At 55.1% G+C, this 19111-nt stretch overlaps 1 protein-coding gene across 1 annotated transcript in view; it reads right to left on the bottom strand.

Moving 5' to 3' along the window:
* PECR (peroxisomal trans-2-enoyl-CoA reductase) overlaps positions 1–19111 on the bottom strand; it is a 79475-nt gene that overhangs the window by 23626 nt on the left and 36738 nt on the right. The window contains exon 6 of the mRNA XM_078679279.1: positions 5912–6022. Coding sequence (XP_078535405.1) covers positions 5912–6022 — 111 coding nt within the window. The remainder of the gene's footprint in view (positions 1–5911; positions 6023–19111) is intronic.

Here is a 19111-nt window from a genome sequence, read left to right as displayed (position 1 = left end):
TCCTCTCTGCACTTTATAGGCCAGTATCCTCATTGGAAACATTGGGACTGAACCCCTGTGCACCACTTAGACTTGTCGTTGCCAAGGCTTGTTGGCTCTGTACTCCACAGATCTTCGGGCTACAAGAAGTTCCAGCATCTCTTTCTTCAAAGTTTCCTCACAGCATTCTTTGCACAGTGGGCCATCCTTCTTGGTGATCTGCTCGATGTACTCATGCGACTCCTGTGCCTCTGCCCTGAGGGTCCTCCTGAGGGTCTTCTCCTTCAGTGGGCTCCCCTGCTTGCTATGGGCCTGCTCTGACTCTCTAGCTGTTGGCGAGTCCCTTGTACCTTGCTGGTGCCAACGTTGCTCCTTCATTCTCCACGCCAGTTGTGGCTACCAAGGCTTGTTGGTGCTCCCACTCGACACCGGCCACCTACTCACTGACTTCCAACATGGGACAGCTCATGCACAGCTCCCGGTATTCCTCAGCATCGCCTGGTCCTCACAGCTGCAGCAACAAGGTCACCGTCAACACTTCTGACGACATCGCTGGGCATTGCTCTTCCATGCTTCCTGGTCACTACTGAGTGGCATAGACTTTCTCCTCTGCTTGCAGGTTCTTCACTTCTAGAACCCACCCTTGGATTGAATTTAACTTATTCACAGGCACTTTTCTCCATGTCTTCCATTGTCTTCTACAGAGGTTTCTGGCGTCTTTTCGCCCCCTATGCACCTGGCTTCCCTGGTGTAGGTAACCTGGTTCCCGGGGCTCTCCAACCTTTTGTCCTCCAAGGGAATTATTCTGGATCCTCTAGGTAGGGCCCTTCTGCAAAACTGCAACCGTAACTTCTCGATTCACTTCCATTTATTTATTTTATTTGTACAGCACCTAAATCATCCCTGGAAGGGTATCTATGTGCTGTGGAGGTGCTGTAGTATGCCATGAAGGGGGGCATCATTAAAATAATAAAGTTTTGTGGAGCCTTCTGAATTGAAGGTGGTCCGGGCATTTCCGCAGATGGGTAGGAAGCTGGTTCCAATAGAGAGGGGCTCGGTGAAAGAAAGCTTTCCCACCTAGCCACGGAACAAGAAGCAGACTTCGTTCCTGAGCGAAGTGACCTAGTGGGCATGTAGTGGTTGGATTTCTTTGCAAGATAGCTGGGGCCTTTGTCATTCACAGCCTTATGAACAATGGAGTTGTTGTAGGAGGGGAAGAGAGGCCGTTGTAGGGGGAGCAGTTAAGACGAGGCGTGCTGCGGTGTTTTGGACCATTGACCCATCTGCTCAACGAGGACTCATGTAATAGTTAAAGGACATGAAAAACAGGAGCCAGCAGTGCTGACAGCATGCTCTTTCATGGTCAATGCCTGGTCTAGGCTTATCCCAAGGTTCTTGACTTCGGTCTTAGGCTCAGGAGGGGGGGCGGGGGGGGGGGGGGGCTCACCTAGCTCCACCAGCCATCAATCTGGTGACCACAACAGTGGTGCATCTCCAAACAGCATAATCCCGGTCTTCCCTGCGTTAAGCTGAAGGAAATTGCTCCTCATCCAGCTGGCTATGGCTAGCATACCTTCCGAGAAGGTGGACTGGGCCTGAAGGGTGGATTTATTAAACGAGAATAGAAGCAGAGTATCATCAGCGTATGAGATGGGTGTGAAACCTAATGTCCTAAGTAGGTCTGCCAGGGGAGCAACATAAATGTTAAACAAGGTAGGGCTGAGACAAGAGCCCTGGGTTACTCCCTTGGTCAGAACCATGGTCTTTGAACAAAAAGGGCCTAGGTGGATGGTCTGGGAGCAGAGGGAGAGAAAGCTCACCATTCACTGGAATGCCAATCCTCGGAGTCCAATTTCCTTCAGTCTCCTGAGTAAGATCTTACGGGAGACCATGTCAAATGCGCCCGAGATGTCAAGCAGCACGAGTAGTAGCGATTGTCCGCTGTCCAGTCAGGGCTGACTCAGTAATGTGGCTGGGCCTAAATACAGATTGGGAATGATCAAGGCATCCCGTATACTCGATATGGTCAAATAGGTGTTTATTGATGTGTTGTTCCAGTGACTTTCTCAAGAGGGGTAGCAGAAAATAGGCCGGAAATTTGACAAGTCATCCATAGGGGCCTTCATATTCTTACGGATAGGCATGACTTGTGCTGCCTTCCATTCAGTGGGGAGATGTCCCCCACTCATTGAGAGATTGAGAAGCGAGCAGGTGAAGAAAGTTGTTTGGAGAGCAAGGTAGACATTTTTTGCTGGGATGATGTCCAGGGGGAGCCTGATTTTATTGTAAGTAACAGTGATCCCACGTCGTCATAGGTCGGGGGGGAGGGGGGATTTCCAACAGCTGCACCTTAGTAGGGGTGGGTGGACTATAAGATGTAAGAGCCTACTGAGAGCTCCCAGCTGAGGTGATTTCCATTTCAATTTTCTTTGTAAAATGCAGTGTTATGTTGTCACAGAGTGGTTGAGAGGGTACCTGCTCGCTGTTGCAAGCCTTTGGGTTAGTGAAAGATTTAAGGATTTGGTATAGGACTTTAGGGGCAATCCCTGCCTGACTGAGCTGTAGTGCAATATGGGCTCTACGCACATTTTTTATGTTTTTGTGATATCGGGTCAGAGCGGTCTTATATCTCTTTTTATCCTTTTTATCCTTTCCATCAGGGGATCGGCGCCAGCGCCTTTCCAGAGTTTTACACAGCGGTTTTTCTGTCCGAAGATCTGGCGAGAACCAGGATGTCTGGGGGTGCCTGGCCAAGCCAAAGAGCTGTTTCAGAGGGGCAAGATGATCAATGGCCATTTTTACAGTAGAGTTTTAACGGGCCAGACATTCCTGCATTCCTCTACGTTATCAGACTCCATGTTCCAAGAAGCGGGAATAGTATCCTGGAAAAGGTCAGGGGTAATTTTATGACATTGTCTACGGTGGTAATGGGAGGCCGGTCGGGGGCGTCGTGAACCCTAAGTCCCTTAATGTGAAAATTGATTACTGCATGGTCCGTACAGATTACCGGACGGGAAGGGGGGGGGGATTCACAGATGATATTGGGCGAGTAAGTGAGGATAAGATCAAGTGTATGTCCTGCTGTGTGTGTGGGGCAGTCATTGATATTCGCTAATTCTAAGGAGGCTAGATCTGCCAGGAGCACAGAGGCATCTAGATTAATGGTACACTCACTATGTACATTAAAATCTCCCACAAGTTGAAAATTCTTGGTGGAAATCATGTGGGCAGCTATCAATTCCCTAAGTTGGAGTAAGAAGTCAGAGAGGGGGCCCGGGGGCGGATAAATTAGGGTACCTTTCCAACTATGTTGCGGTAGCAGGTCGAGTCGAAAAACGAAAATTTCAATCTTTTCATTGCGCCGTTGCTCAAGTATGGATACTTTAATGGAATCTTTATGGATAATGGCTATCCCTCCCCCCACTTTGGACTGTCTATCCAATCTTTGGATGCGGTAGCCCTCTGGGAGTGCCACTGTAATTGCAGGAGTGGAGCTGGGTTTGAGCCAGGTTTCCGTCTGGAATCCTATATCCGGGTTCCTGGAGGTGAATAGATCCCACACCTCTACACCACGTTTTGGCAGGGATCTGAAATTACTTAGGAAATCCTTCCCAACTGTGGCTGGTATTGTTAATCGGATTCCCTAAAGCAGTTCGGGAATGGGTGACAACATTGGGTTGGCAATGTCCCTTGCCTTGGTGAGAGCCACGAGGATCTCTATACTTATGGTCCAGTTTAAGGCTTTGGAACTGACAACATTTACAAGAGAAGGGCCCCTCCATAACTGGAAGTGTCCACACAATATCCCATGAATGAAAAGAGCATAGGGCCGGCAAGCCTCATCTAATATCAAGTAGATCCAGACTTGAGTAAGTTAATTTCTGACGGGTACCCCATTTGGGTCCAGAATGGACAGGTGTTCTGGCTCCAGGCGACGGCTGGGCTTGGACGGGCCCACACAGGCTTGCCTTTGGTGCACCCGCTGCACGTCATGCCAGGCTTCTGGTTTTATGGTGGAGGTTTGGCAGCTCGACTGCTGACCTCCCTCTCCGCCCAGAAGTAGCCCCGGAATGTCTCACTCTACACAAACGGGAAAAGCCCGCTGTGGACCGGGGAGTAGTGCAGAGTATGTTGGGAAGTGACCTACAGAGGGGGACAATACAAGCAAAAGCAAAAAGGTATGTGGGGTTGCAAGAAATTAAAAAGGTTAGAAATTGGTGCAAGCAATCTTTTTAAAATAATAGCATCATCCTTACTCCAGCGCGTCCGCTGCACGGCGTGCCAGGGCTTCGGTTTTATGGTGGAGGTTTTGCAGCTAGACCGCTGACCTCCACACAAACGGAAAAAGCCCCCGGTGGACCTGGGAGTAGTGCAGAGCGTGATGGGAAGCAGCCCTACAGAGGGGGACAATACAAGCAAAAGGTATGTAGGGTTGCAGAAGATTAAAAAGGATAGAAATTAGTGCAAGCAATATTTAAAAATAATAGCACCAGCCTTACTCCAGCGCGTCCCATTTGTCACACGGGTGTGTTCCCACTCTGCACAGAGCCTCCATGGGGTTCCTGGGTACTTAACTTGGGCGGATCCATGTGTCCCCAGCTCCTCTGGGTTTTCTGGTCCATGTCTAGTCCTCTTTTGCAGTTCACATTCCACTTGGTCATCCCCTGGAGACCACTGTATTTTGTGCTACTTACCTTATTGCATTTGAAGTATTTTTGTGTACTGGGAGGTTATTTTTTCATTCAAATTACACTACATGATTAAATTGGTAAAACAAGCTAGTTAACATTCCTTCAAGATAAGCTTGAAGTCTGCTCTCCACAGCTCCCACTTTCAAAGCTTTCTACGGTTATCAAAGACCACTAAAATCACCATTAGTGTTGTCTGGATTAGTGCAAGGTGCATAGCTTAAATAAGTGTGCATCATATACTAAGTCACCCTCCTACATCATTGTTTTAAAATCAAAATAATAAGGTGGGGAAAAAATATACTGGGAAAAGGAAAAATCAGTGATCTTTAGGTGACAGATAAGAGCTGTTTAAGGCGGTGAAGGGAGCTGGTTTATGGGAGCACATCACAAACTTCTGGATAGGTGGTAAGTCAGTCAGCTGATTAAGCTCTGGCCTTGGAATGTCTCCTATGGCTTCCAAAAGTCTCTTCTGCTTCTGATTAAATGCTGTTCATTTTTGGAACCCGGAAAATGTATTGTTGTGAAATATCATAGAATGCGTTATGTGCCATTTCCTGGTCAACTAGTGAAAACTTTGGTGGGCATGGCTGTATATCCAAGAAGGCGATGCGAACCAGATCGTCTCCCAGTCATTGCTCCAATAAGATAGCGATATCCACAGAGGTGAGGCCAGGAAAGTAAATCAGTGTTCCAAGTAGGAGATTGGTGTCCTGGGAACCTGCACAGACGAGCAGGAGCTTCTGTAGGAGAGGGCTGCACGAGACTCGAGAGGTAGGCCTTGTGTCGCTTGGCAGAGCCTGTGTGCAGAGCCGGACTAGTTGGAACCCTCATTGGCAAATAAATTAAGAATAAACACATGAAGGACTACAGAGTAGCCTAGACCCAATATCCAACAGGATGTATAGCGCTGTAAGTTGCTTGTGCATTTCACGGTCAAGCAGCAGGTGCAAAAAATCCTTAAAAGGGTAAGACAAGATATTTTTCAGCTGTGTTTGAGATACATATAATTATACATGCCAGAACATGACAAGTATATGTTGCTCAACTTAAGCAGGTGGGGGGGAATCTACATCTTGGAAGCATTGGCGGTCTAGAGAAGCTAAAGATAGAGAATAAATATCAGCAGAAAGGAAAACCCAGGTAAGGCACGTGATGTGTGCACAGTTTCAGCTTCTTTCAGACACCTCTACGTAACACAATCAGCGACACTCGCACAATAATATTTGTTCCAAAATACGCACTTCTTCAGGGAGTCCTAGTCTCTTGGCTGGAATCTTGGGGATATATCCCTTAAATATGTGTGATCCGAGTTCTTTGTAGTTTGCAACAGCAGTGTCCGAAAATATTGTTCCCTGTACAAAAAGAAAATGCAAATCAAAAAAGTCAGCGAGTGGAAATCCCTTTTCCTAGTGCTTTAAAAAAAACACAACAGACAATGAATCAGATCGACAACAGCTATTGCATGCAAGACAACAACATAAGCCACATGATGGTACTAAATAGTCACGTATTCCTTGCAACAGATTAGCGAAGACGTGCATATATAATATCAGAGTTGTAGCAATGTCGCAATTGTCTCACAAGCAAATAGGGGACGAAAAATGAAACCAAACTTAATACTAAATCATCCAAAAACAACTAAGCCCATTATCACCATCCTCATCCGTCAGTATCTCCCACCCCTCTCCACCTGCATACTCTCGATATGCCATAACAATGTAAAATCAGACCGGTGGCTTGCAAAGGCCTCACCGCATATCACAGGACCTCATTCACTAGGCCTAGTGCTTTGATGAATAAAATCTGAAACTTGATGTAGCTAAGCTACTGAGATTGCCAGGATGCATAAGATGAAAAATTAAGACAGATGGAGCTCTAGACTGGCACCGACCACCCACACCCAGGTAGTTGGCTTTTATTGCCACCTAAGGCACACGTTACTTACCTTCGGTAATGATATATCTATAAGAAACATTAGTTAGTTTGATTCCTTACCTTAGTATCCCCAGGCGTCAGACTGGATCCGGAAAGTTTTTCGTCAGTAGTACCCCTGCGCGTCGGTAGGTGTCATCTGCGGCTCCGCATTCGGTGTCGGGATCGCCGGGATGACGTCGGAGTACTTAGACGCCGCCCTCGCGCGCTGACGTCAGTTCTGTACATAGCTTTCCGCGCCAGGAACGCAGAGCCATGCAAGAAACCGACACTGGTGCTATGAAACTAGGGCCCTCAAAGGCAGATACCTTAACCCTAGATATCGGTTCGCAGTACGGGGAGGATGGAAGGGGCAGTAAGGAATCTAGCTAACTAATGTTTCTTACAGATATATCGTTACCGAAGATAAGTAACTTGTGCATCTGAAAGAAACACGTTAGTTAGATTCCTTATCTTAGAATAGATACCCCAGCAATACCAACCCCGGTGGTGGGTCTGCGAACCAAGATCACACCAGGAAGTCCTGGAGAACGGAAAGGCCAAAGAAGCCATCTCTCCGGACTTGGCTGTCTAGGCAGTAGTGCTTAGCAAATGTGTGCAGCGAGGCCCACGTAGCTGCCTGACAAATGTCCTGCAAAAGGACGCCCGGTCCCAAGGAAGTAGTAGCCGCCGCGGCCCGAGTGGAATGGGCATGCAGCCCCACAGGAGGATCCTTTTTAGCCAAGGAGTAACAGACCTTGATGCACAAAACATCCCACCGAGAGATGGTCCGCTGGTGCACCACACGTTTCTGGTTGAGAGGTAGCCCTTGATAGTTGCCAGAGCAGAGCCCTGCTGGGCAAGAGAAAGGGGAAAGAGGAGAACCTCCGAAAGAGGGGCAGAGAGTGGATCCACAGCCTTTGCTGTGCACCATGCCACAAATTTGTTCCACCTGCAGGCATATACCGTTTTATTGGAGGGACGCCTGGCTGCCAGAATGACATCACAGACTTCAGGAGGCAAGTCAAATGGCCTCAACTGTCGCCGCTCAAAACTGTCGCCGCTCAATCTCCACGCGTGGAGGTGGAGACTGGACAGGTTCGGATGGAGGAACGTCCCCTGCTGTTGTGACAGAAGTTCCTCCTGAAGAGGCAGACAAATCGGGGGATAGACTGACATACTGAGTAGCTCGGGATACCAGTACCTTCGTGCCCAATCCGGAGCCACAAAAATGACTTTGGCCCAGTCACGCCTGATCTTCTTCGGCACTCTGGGCAGAAGTGCTATAGGCGAAAAGGCGTACAACCGACCGCAGCTCCACTCGCGTCGAAAAGCGCCTCCGAGTGAGTGCCGCCTTGGAAATTCTAACGCGCAGAACTGATGACATTGAGCGTTCTCTTCGGTGGGGAATAGATCTAATCAAGGCTCTTCCCACAGCTAAAAGAGACTTAACGTCACGTCCTGTTAGAAAGGCGACCCCGGGGGGAGGCAGAAGATGTCTGACTGACCACCCCTAGGTCCACCTCTCCTTCGGGAAGTAGCCGAGCGTTACCGAGAGGCCTCCTGGGTGAGGGTCCTCTCCTAGGATCGTACAGCAGAGTAATCACAACACTACAGACGGACACCACACCAGAGGTCAAGATCTTAAGCTTTTATAGATAATAAAGGTTGCTGGTTCTTGGCAGTATATACAGGCAGATCGAGGGATCCGTAAAGTCTCGTAAAGGGGGGTAGGGTAGCGGGACAGTCTCAATTCGGTTGGAAGAAGGGATACCCTACGCACAGCTCTCAATCCTCGAGCTGGGGGGTTCCGAGAAGTCGGGCCGCGGCAGCGCCAGCAGGCTCTCAAGATGGTTTCAGCAAGGTAGGCCGCGGCAGCGCCAGCAGGTTCTCAAGATGGTCTCAGCGAGGTAGGCCGCGGCAGCGCCAGCAGGCTCTCAAGATGGTCTCAGCGAGGTAGGCCGCGGCAGCGCCAGCAGGCTCTCAAGATGGTCTCAGCAAGGTAGGCCGCGGCAGCGCCAGCAGGCTCTCAAGATGGCTTCGGGTTACAGGAAGGATGAGTTCGTCTGGTGTCGGCCGTGACAGCGTCAGCAGGGCTTCCAGTCCAGGATACAACTCAGGTCCTGCTCCGGGGCTGGCCCAGATATAGGGCTGGAGTCCTTTGATGTCCGGACCCTCGCGCCTAGGGGCCGGAGGGGCCGGGATGATGGTGTCCAGACACCCAGCAGGGGGGTGGAGCCAGCGCCCAGGGAGGCCGGAGGGCGATCGATACCAGGCGTCCGGGGACGGCTGGGGGACCATCGAAACTCCCCCTTCCTCCAGGATCCGTCGAGTGGCCGCTCGACCACCTGGGTGGATCCTGGCACCTCGATGTCGGGGCTTCGCTGGGGCCGGGGCCAGGGCAGAGGCCACGTGCCCGTGACGTGGTGGTTCCAAGATGGCGTCGGGGAAGGCCTCGTGTTCGGGCGTGATGGGCCTATGATGGAGCTAGGCCGGTAGTGTTGATCCGGGATGGTAACCGGACCGGCAATGTTGGTCGTGCAGGGTCGGGCTGGAGGGGCCGCCCGAGGCTCGGTGGAGGGTTGGTGTCGTCTGGGGCCCGCCGTGCGGGAGAGGTAGGACCACGCCATGAGGCCGGGTCCAACACGCGTCCCCCCCAGCTGAAGGCAGGGGAGAGTCACCCATCCTCTTGGGGGTTCTCCTCGCCGAGGCGGAAGAATCGTGACAGGCCGTCAGCATTGGCGTGGTCGTTGCCGGGGCGATGCTCCACAGTAAAGTCCATCCCTTGGAGGGAGATAGACCATCGCAACAGTTTTGGGTTTTCTCCCCGCATCTGCATCAACCACCGCAGAGGCCGGTGGTCGGTCTGGACTCGGAAGTGGGTGCCGAAGAGGTAGGGTCGGAGCTTCTTTAGTGCCCAAACGACGGCGAAGGCTTCCCTCTCGATGGTGCTCCAGCGCTGTTCTCTGGCCAGCAGCCGCCGGCTGATGAAGGCCACAGGCCGGTCGACCCCTTCGGGGTTAACTTGCGACAGGACCGCCCCGATGCCGTGCTCCGAGGCGTCGGTTTGGACCACAAACTCTCGGCTGTAGTCGGGAGCTTGGAGCACAGGGGCGGTGCACATGGCAGTCTTTAGAGTCTCGAAGGCTGTTTGGCACGCAGGGGTCCAGTGCACCTTCTGTGGTAATTTCTTTGAGGTCAGTTCTGTGAGGGGCCCCACAATGCTCCCGTAGTCCTTTATAAATCGCGATAATATCCAGTGAGCCCCAGGAGGGCTCGGACGGCGGTCTGGGTGACCGGGGGCTCCCAGGTCCGGATGGCGTCTATCTTTGGTTGGAGGGGAGCCACTTGCCCGCTCCCCACTTGGTGTCCCAGATAGGTCACGGACCCTTGGCCTATCTGGCACTTGCTGGCTTTGATGGTGAGTCCGGCCCGTCGGAGGGCCGTCAGGACCTTCCAGAGGTGGGTCAGGTGCTCATCCCAGTGAAGGCTGTACACAGCAATGTCATCTAAATAGGCGGCGCTGTATTCCTCTAGTCCGGCCAGCACCTGGTTCACTAGTCTCTGGAAGGTGGCTGGTGCGTTTTTCATGCCGAAGGGCATCACTTTGAAGTGATAGTGGCCATCAGGGGTCGAGAAGGCCGATCGCTCTTGTGCACCAGGGGTAAGGCCGATCTGCCAATACCCAGCCGTGAGATCGAAGGTGCTGAGGTATTTGGCGGCCCCCAGGCGATCGATCAGCTCATCCGCCCGGGGGATGGGATGGGCGTCGGTCCTGGTGACTGCATTCAATCCCCGGTAGTCAACACAGAACCGGAGCTCCGGAGCTGTCGGCTTTAGGGACCAGGACAACGGGACTGGCCCAGGGACTGTCGGAGGGTTCGACTACCCCCAGAGCTAACATCTTGGCCACTTCTGATTGGATGCAGGCCCGCACCCGGTCGGGCACTCGGAAAGCTCGGTGTCTTACAGGCGGGCTGTCTCCGGTGTCCACATCGTGGACACACCACCGGGTGACCCCCGGAGTGAGGGAAAATAGATCCGCAAATTGTTCCAGCAGCTTCCGGCAGTCTTGTTGCTGCTCTGGGGTCAGGGTCGAGGAGAGCCTGACCCCTTCGATGGAGCCATCTTTCTCGGAGGTGCTCGTGAGATCTAGTAGTGGTTCGGAGTCGTCTTCAGCTCCGTCATCGGTCGCTAGCAGCAGACTTAGTTCAGTGCGGGCAAAGTGCGGCTTGAGCCGGTTAGCGTGTAGAACCCGGAGGGGGTTCCTGGGGAATTCCATGTCCACCAAATAGGTGACGGGGCTCTTGCGCTCCACCACCTTGAAGGGCCCCGTCCATTTGTCCTGGAGGGCAAAAGGTTCAACTGGGGACATGACCCAGACCTGCTGGCCTGGCTCGAACTCGATGGACGAGGCGTTCTGGTCATACCAGCGCTTCATTTCCTCCTGGCTGGCCTCTAGGTTGGCCTCGGCAAGTTCCCTGAACTTCCGAGTCTGGTTGCGGAGCGTCAGGAGGTATCGGTAGACATCCGGTGGGGCATCTCGAACGGCTGTCTCCCAGCCCTCCTTGACCAGGCTGAGGGGGCCTCGGACCGGGTGCCCGTACAATAGTTCAAAAGGGCTGAACCCCAGGGATTTCTGGGGTACCTCTCGGTAGGCGAATAGGAGGCAGGGCAGCAGGACATCCCATTTGCGTCGGAGCGGCTCCTCTAGGCCCTTGATCATCCCCTTCAGTGTTCTGTTAAACCGTTCCACTAGTCCATTTCCTTGGGGGTGATACGGGGTGGTGAACTTATAGGTGACCCCGCACTGTTGCCATAGGGACCGCATATGCTTCGATATAAAGTTGGGGCCCCGATCACTCACGACTTCTCGGGGGAAGCCGACTCGGGAGAAGATGCTCATGAGGGCTCGGCCTACCACGGGGGCTGTGATGGTTCGGAGGGGAATGGCCTCGGGATAGCGGGTGGCATGGTCCACCAGGACGAGGATGAAGCGGTGTCCATGCGAGGTGCGAGGGTCCAGGGGTCCTACAATGTCTATTCCCACTCGCTCGAAGGGGGTGGTCACCACGGGAAACGGCTGGAGTGGGGCTTTGACCTTCCCCCCGCTCTTCCCGCTGGCTTGACAGGTCGGGCAGGTTCTGCAGTGGTTATGCACATCGTTGCGCATTTTCGGCCAATAGAAATGGGTCACCAGGCGGCTGTAAGTTTTGTCCTGCCCCAGGTGCCCGGCGAGGGGCACATCCTGTGCTAAGTTCAGGAGGAAGTCTCTGAATCGGAGGGGCACGACCAGCACCCGGCTGGCCCCTAGTTCGGCAATCTTTTGCTCGCTGTAGAGAAGGTCGTTGTCCCAATAGACCCAGTGGGAAACCGCGGGGTCTCCAGCGGCTTGAGTAGCGGCTTGCTGTCGGATTCCCTCGAGGGAGGGGCAGGTTTTCTGTTCCTGTCGGAATTGTTCGTGGGTGGGGCCACCTTCTTGGCGCCATTGAGCAAGTTCTGGAAGGTGGCCGAGCTTGGTGAGGTCTTCTTGGCCGGGCCCCTGGGGGCCGGGTTCGGGGTCGGCGTCCTCGGGGACGGCGGGCGGTGGAGGTGCGGGCCACTCCGGCTCCTCGGTCGGGGCTTCCTCCGTTGGGGTGGAGGCTCGGGGGGACATGGAGCGGGTGGTCGCACAGGCCCACTCAGGAAGGCCTAGCATCCCCAGGTGCTCTCTCCGTTCGACGCCGGCCCAGGGGGGACTTTCCAGGTCGTTCCCGAGGAGGCAGTCCACGGGGGCATCGTCTCGGACAGTCACTTTAAGCATGCCCGACACTCCTCCCCAGTCGAAGGGGATGCGGGCCATCTGGCACAGAGTCTCCGAGTTGTCTGCCGACCGGACTGGGCACAGGACGTTAGGAAGGATCTGTTCTGGGGTCACCAGATGGCAGCGGACCGCCGTCACGCTGGCTCCAGTGTCCCGGAGGGCTTCGGCCCGGCGTCCATTGATGGTGACCCACTGGCGGTATTTCTGGGTGTTGCCTGGGATCGGGTCTCGGGGGATAAGGTCGTGAGTACCCAGGCATGCTAAGGTCATAGCGGCGGGCTCCCACTCGGCCTGCTCGTAGTCGTCGTCCTCTTCCTCGCTTCTTTCTTCACCCAGGGCGGCGGCCGCGATCTGGCGGTTTGGAGGACCGGTGGTGCCGGGTCGCTGGTTCATGGGGCAGAGAGGGTCATTCGCGTAATGGCCCTGTCGCTGGCATCTGTGGCACGTAACATTCGGGCGGGGCCCGGGTCTGGCTGGGGGGCCCCCTCTTCGGCCCAGGGATGGCGACGTGGAGGTAGGGGAGGACCCCTGGGGGGCGTCCCGTCCCCGGCTCTGGCCTCCTCCGCCGCCTCGTGGTCGGTGGTTCCCCGGGGATCCCCGGCCGTAGTCTCCCATCGGACTCCGAGGAACTCGGGTGCTCACCCATCTATCCGCCTCGACAGCGAGTTTTCGTGGCTCAGTCAGTTTGCTGTCGAGGAGGTGCTGCCGGAGTTCAATGAAGCAGTTGTTGGAAAGATGTTCCCATAGAATGAGGTCGAACAACTGCTGGTAGGTGGTGGCCTGGCAGCCTCTGACCCACCCCTCGAAGGCTCTGCTGTAAAAGTTCACGTACTCCACCCACGTGGTACCGGGGATTTTTTTGCAGTCTCGGAATCGCTGCCGGTACATCTCGGGGGTGAGCCCGTAGCGAGTGAGGAGGGCGGTCTTCATGTGCTCGTACGAGGTCATCTCGGCATCAGGGAGCTCCAGCAGGGCGTCTCTCCCTTCGTCGATAAACTTCCCCCATAGGCCGGCGCCCCAGTCCTTGAGGGGTACTCGATGGGCGGTCATGGCGACCTCGTAGGCTTTGAACCACTGTTGGATGTCGTCGTTCTTATAGTACTCTTTGACGACATCCTTGGGTATGTGCACCTTCGTGTCCACCGGCGGGGGGGAGGTCTTGCCTCCGGAGGTGCCGGTCTCGTTTGTTTTGGCCTTAATTTCCAGTTCTTTGAGGCCGCGCTCGTGCTCGAGCGTGAGTTTTTTCTCCTCGAGGTCTCTTTGTCTTCGCCTTTCTTCTAGGTCTCCTTCTAGCCGTAGCTGCTCGAGGGCTAACTTCCTTTCTGCCAGTTGGATCTCTCCTTCTTGTCGGAGTCGAGCGAGCTCCAACTCGTGGAGCCGGTTCCTCTCTCGTTCTCGGGCGTCTTCGTGGGAGAGGCCCGTGTCTGGGTTTGCGGGTCTCCCTCCCGCTGGGTTCGTCTCAGCCTCCGGGCTTCCGTTCGGGCCCAGGTTATCTTCACTCGGGGGTGGCGCGTCGCCAGCGTCCACCCAGGCCTGCAGGGCCGATTTAAAGTCTTCTTTGGTGCTTAAGCCAGTGGTAGCGATGCCTAGGTCTTTGCAGAATTGCTTTAGCTCCTTGTGACTGTAGTCTTCCATTTTCTCTTTCTGGAATTCTGTGCTCATGGTCGTAGTGGGTTTTTCTTGGTAGTGAGTGAATCACTCTCTGTACGATCTGCGTGGGCTCGGATCCCGGCGCTTGCCACCAATGTTAGAAAGGCGACCCCGGGGGAGGCAGAAGGTTGGCTTTTATTGCCACCTAAGGCACACGTTACTTACCTTCGGTAATGATATATCTATAAGAAACATTAGTTAGTTTGATTCCTTACCTTAGTATCCCCAGGCGTCAGACTGGATCCGGAAAGTTTTTCGTCAGTAGTACCCCTGCGCGTCGGTAGGTGTCATCTGCGGCTCCGCATTCGGTGTCGGGATCGCCGGGATGACGTCGGAGTACTTAGACGCCGCCCTCGCGCGCTGACGTCAGTTCTGTACATAGCTTTCCGCGCCAGGAACGCAGAGCCATGCAAGAAACCGACACTGGTGCTATGAAACTAGGGCCCTCAAAGGCAGATACCTTAACCCTAGATATCGGTTTGCAGTACGGGGAGGATGGAAGGGGCAGTAAGGAATCTAGCTAACTAATGTTTCTTACAGATATATCGTTACCGAAGATAAGTAACTTGTGCATCTGAAAGAAACACGTTAGTTAGATTCCTTATCTTAGAATAGATACCCCAGCAATACCAACCCCGGTGGTGGGTCTGCGAACCAAGATCACACCAGGAAGTCCTGGAGAACGGAAAGGCCAAAGAAGCCATCTCTCCGGACTTGGCTGTCTAGGCAGTAGTGCTTAGCAAATGTGTGCAGCGAGGCCCACGTAGCTGCCTGACAAATGTCCTGCAAAAGGACGCCCGGTCCCAAGGAAGTAGTAGCCGCCGCGGCCCGAGTGGAATGGGCATGCAGCCCCACAGGAGGATCCTTTTTAGCCAAGGAGTAACAGACCTTGATGCACAAAACATCCCACCGAGAGATGGTCCGCTGGTGCACCACACGTTTCTGGTTGAGAGGTAGCCCTTGATAGTTGCCAGAGCAGAGCCCTGCTGGGCAAGAGAAAGGGGAAAGAGGAGAACCTCCGAAAGAGGGGCAGAGAGTGGATCCACAGCCTTTGCTGTGCACCATGCCACAAATTTGTTCCACCTGCAGGCATATACCGTTTTATTGGAGGGACGCCTGGCTGCCAGAATGACATCACAGACTTCAGGAGGCAAGTCAAATGGCCTCAACTGTCGCCGCTCCAAACTGTCGCCGCTCAATCTCCACGCGTGGAGGTGGAGACTGGACAGGTTCGGATGGAGGAACGTCCCCTGCTGTTGTGACAGAAGTTCCTCCTGAAGAGGCAGACAAATCGGGGGATAGACTGACATACTGAGTAGCTCGGGATACCAGTACCTTCGTGCCCAATCCGGAGCCACAAAAATGACTTTGGCCCAGTCACTCCTGATCTTCTTCGGCACTCTGGGCAGAAGTGCTATAGGCGAAAAGGCGTACAACCGACCGCAGCTCCACTCGCGTCGAAAAGCGCCTCCGAGTGAGTGCCGCCTTGGAAATTCTAACGCGCAGAACTGATGACATCGAGCGTTCTCTTCGGTGGGGAATAGATCTAATCAAGGCTCTTCCCACAGCTAAAAGAGACTTAACGTCACGTCCTGTTAGAAAGGCGACCCCGGGGGGAGGCAGAAGATGTCTGACTGACCACCCCTAGGTCCACCTCTCCTTCGGGAAGTAGCCGAGCGTTACCGAGAGGCCTCCTGGGTGAGGGTCCTCTCCTAGGATCGTACAGCAGAGTAATCACAACACTACAGACGGACACCACACCAGAGGTCAAGATCTTAAGCTTTTATAGATAATAAAGGTTGCTGGTTCTTGGCAGTATATACAGGCAGATCGAGGGATCCGTAAAGTCTCGTAAAGGGGGGTAGGGTAGCGGGACAGTCTCAATTCGGTTGGAAGAAGGGATACCCTACGCACAGCTCTCAATCCTCGAGCTGGGGGGTTCCGAGAGGTCGGGCCGCGGCAGCGCCAGCAGGCTCTCAAGATGGTTTCAGCAAGGTAGGCCGCGGCAGCGCCAGCAGGTTCTCAAGATGGTCTCAGCGAGGTAGGCCGCGGCAGCGCCAGCAGGCTCTCAAGATGGTCTCAGCGAGGTAGGCCGCGGCAGCGCCAGCAGGCTCTCAAGATGGTCTCAGCAAGGTAGGCCGCGGCAGCGCCAGCAGGCTCTCAAGATGGCTTCGGGTTACAGGAAGGATGAGTTCGTCTGGTGTCGGCCGTGACAACGTCAGCAGGGCTTCCAGTCCAGGATACAACTCAGGTCCTGCTCCGGGGCTGGCCCAGATATAGGGCTGGAGTCCTTTGATGTCCGGACCCTCGCGCCTAGGGGCCGGGATGATGGTGTCCAGACACCCAGCAGGGGGGTGGAGCCAGCGCCCAGGGAGGCCGGAGGGCGATCGATACCAGGCGTCCGGGGACGGCTGGGGGACCATCGAAACTCCCCCTTCCTCCAGGATCCGTCGAGTGGCCGCTCGACCACCTGGGTGGATCCTGGCACCTCGATGTCGGGGCTTCGCTGGGGCCGGGGCCAGGGCAGAGGCCACGTGCCCGTGACGTGGTGGTTCCAAGATGGCGTCGGGGAAGGCCTCGTGTTCGGGCGTGATGGGCCTATGATGGAGCTAGGCCGGTAGTGTTGATCCGGGATGGTAACCGGACCGGCAATGTTGGTCGTGCAGGGTCGGGCTGGAGGGGCCGCCCGAGGCTCGGTGGAGGGTTGGTGTCGTCTGGGGCCCGCCGTGCGGGAGAGGTAGGACCACGCCATGAGGCCGGGTCCAACACGCGTCCCCCCCAGCTGAAGGCAGGGGAGAGTCACCCATCCTCTTGGGGGTTCTCCTCGCCGAGGCGGAAGAATCGTGACAGGCCGTCAGCATTGGCGTGGTCGTTGCCGGGGCGATGCTCCACAGTAAAGTCCATCCCTTGGAGGGAGATGGACCATCGCAACAGTTTTGGGTTTTCTCCCCGCATCTGCATCAACCACCGCAGAGGCCGGTGGTCGGTCTGGGCTCGGAAGTGGGTGCCGAAGAGATAGGGTCGGAGCTTCTTTAGTGCCCAAACGACGGCGAAGGCTTCCCTCTCGATGGTGCTCCAGCGCTGTTCTCTGGCCAGCAGCCGCCGGCTGATGAAGGCCACAGGCCGGTCGACCCCTTCGGGGTTAACTTGCGACAGGACCGCCCCGATGCCGTGCTCCGAGGCGTCGGTTTGGACCACAAACTCTCGGCTGTAGTCGGGAGCTTGGAGCACAGGGGCGGTGCACATGGCAGTCTTTAGAGTCTCGAAGGCTGTTTGGCACGCAGGGGTCCAGTGCACCTTCTGTGGTAATTTCTTTGAGGTCAGTTCTGTGAGGGGCCCCACAATGCTCCCGTAGTCCTTTATAAATCGCGATAATATCCAGTGAGCCCCAGGAGGGCTCGGACGGCGGTCTGGGTGACCGGGGGCTCCCAGGTCCGGATGGCGTCTATCTTTGGTTGGAGGGGAGCCACTTGCCCGCTCCCCACTTGGTGTCCCAGATAGGTCACGGACCCTTGGCCTATCTGGCACTTGCTGGCTTTGATGGTGAGTCCGGCCCGTCGGAGGGCCGTCAGGACCTTCCAGAGGTGGGTCAGGTGCTCATCCCAGTGAAGGCTGTACACAGCAATGTCATCTGAATAGGCGGCGCTGTATTCCTCTAGTCCGGCCAGCACCTGGTTCACTAGTCTCTGGAAGGTGGCTGGTGCGTTTTTCATGCCGAAGGGCATCACTTTGAAGTGATAGTGGCCATCAGGGGTCGAGAAGGCCGATCGCTCTTGTGCACCAGGGGTAAGGCCGATCTGCCAATACCCAGCCGTGAGATCGAAGGTGCTGAGGTATTTGGCGGCCCCCAGGCGATCGATCAGCTCATCCGCCCGGGGGATGGGATGGGCGTCGGTCCTGGTGACTGCATTCAATCCCCGGTAGTCAACACAGAACCGGAGCTCCGGAGCTGTCGGCTTTAGGGACCAGGACAACGGGACTGGCCCAGGGACTGTCGGAGGGTTCGACTACCCCCAGAGCTAACATCTTGGCCACTTCTGATTGGATGCAGGCCCGCACCCGGTCGGGCACTCGGAAAGCTCGGTGTCTTACAGGCGGGCTGTCTCCGGTGTCCACATCGTGGACACACCACCGGGTGACCCCCGGAGTGAGGGAAAATAGATCCGCAAATTGTTCCAGCAGCTTCCGGCAGTCTTGTTGCTGCTCTGGGGTCAGGGTCGAGGAGAGCCTGACCCCTTCGATGGAGCCATCTTTCTCGGAGGTGCTCGTGAGATCTAGTAGTGGTTCGGAGTCGTCTTCAGCTCCGTCATCGGTCGCTAGCAGCAGACTTAGTTCAGTGCGGGCAAAGTGCGGCTTGAGCCGGTTAGCGTGTAGAACCCGGAGGGGGTTCCTGGGGAATTCCATGTCCACCAAATAGGTGACGGGGCTCTTGCGCTCCACCACCTTGAAGGGCCCCGTCCATTTGTCCTGGAGGGCAAAAGGTTCAACTGGGGACATGACCCAGACCTGCTGGCCTGGCTCGAACTCGATGGACGAGGCGTTCTGGTCATACCAGCGCTTCATTTCCTCCTGGCTGGCCTCTAGGTTGGCCTCGGCAAGTTCCCTGAACTTCCGAGTCTGGTTGCGGAGCGTCAGGAGGTATCGGTAGACATCCGGTGGGGCATCTCGAACGGCTGTCTCCCAGCCCTCCTTGACCAGGCTGAGGGGGCCTCGGACCGGGTGCCCGTACAATAGTTCAAAAGGGCTGAACCCCAGGGATTTCTGGGGTACCTCTCGGTAGGCGAATAGGAGGCAGGGCAGCAGGACATCCCATTTGCGTCGGAGCGGCTCCTCTAGGCCCTTGATCATCCCCTTCAGTGTTCTGTTAAACCGTTCCACTAGTCCATTTCCTTGGGGGTGATACGGGGTGGTGAACTTATAGGTGACCCCGCACTGTTGCCATAGGGACCGCATATGCTTCGATATAAAGTTGGGGCCCCGATCACTCACGACTTCTCGGGGGAAGCCGACTCGGGAGAAGATGCTCATGAGGGCTCGGCCTACCACGGGGGCTGTGATGGTTCGGAGGGGAATGGCC

Source organism: Lissotriton helveticus, chromosome 3_1 (genome assembly GCF_964261635.1).
Source record: "Lissotriton helveticus chromosome 3_1, aLisHel1.1, whole genome shotgun sequence".
Taxonomy (NCBI): domain Eukaryota; kingdom Metazoa; phylum Chordata; class Amphibia; order Caudata; family Salamandridae; genus Lissotriton; species Lissotriton helveticus.
The sequence above is the reverse complement of the archived record's forward strand: the minus strand, read 5'-3'. Positions and strand labels throughout refer to the sequence as shown.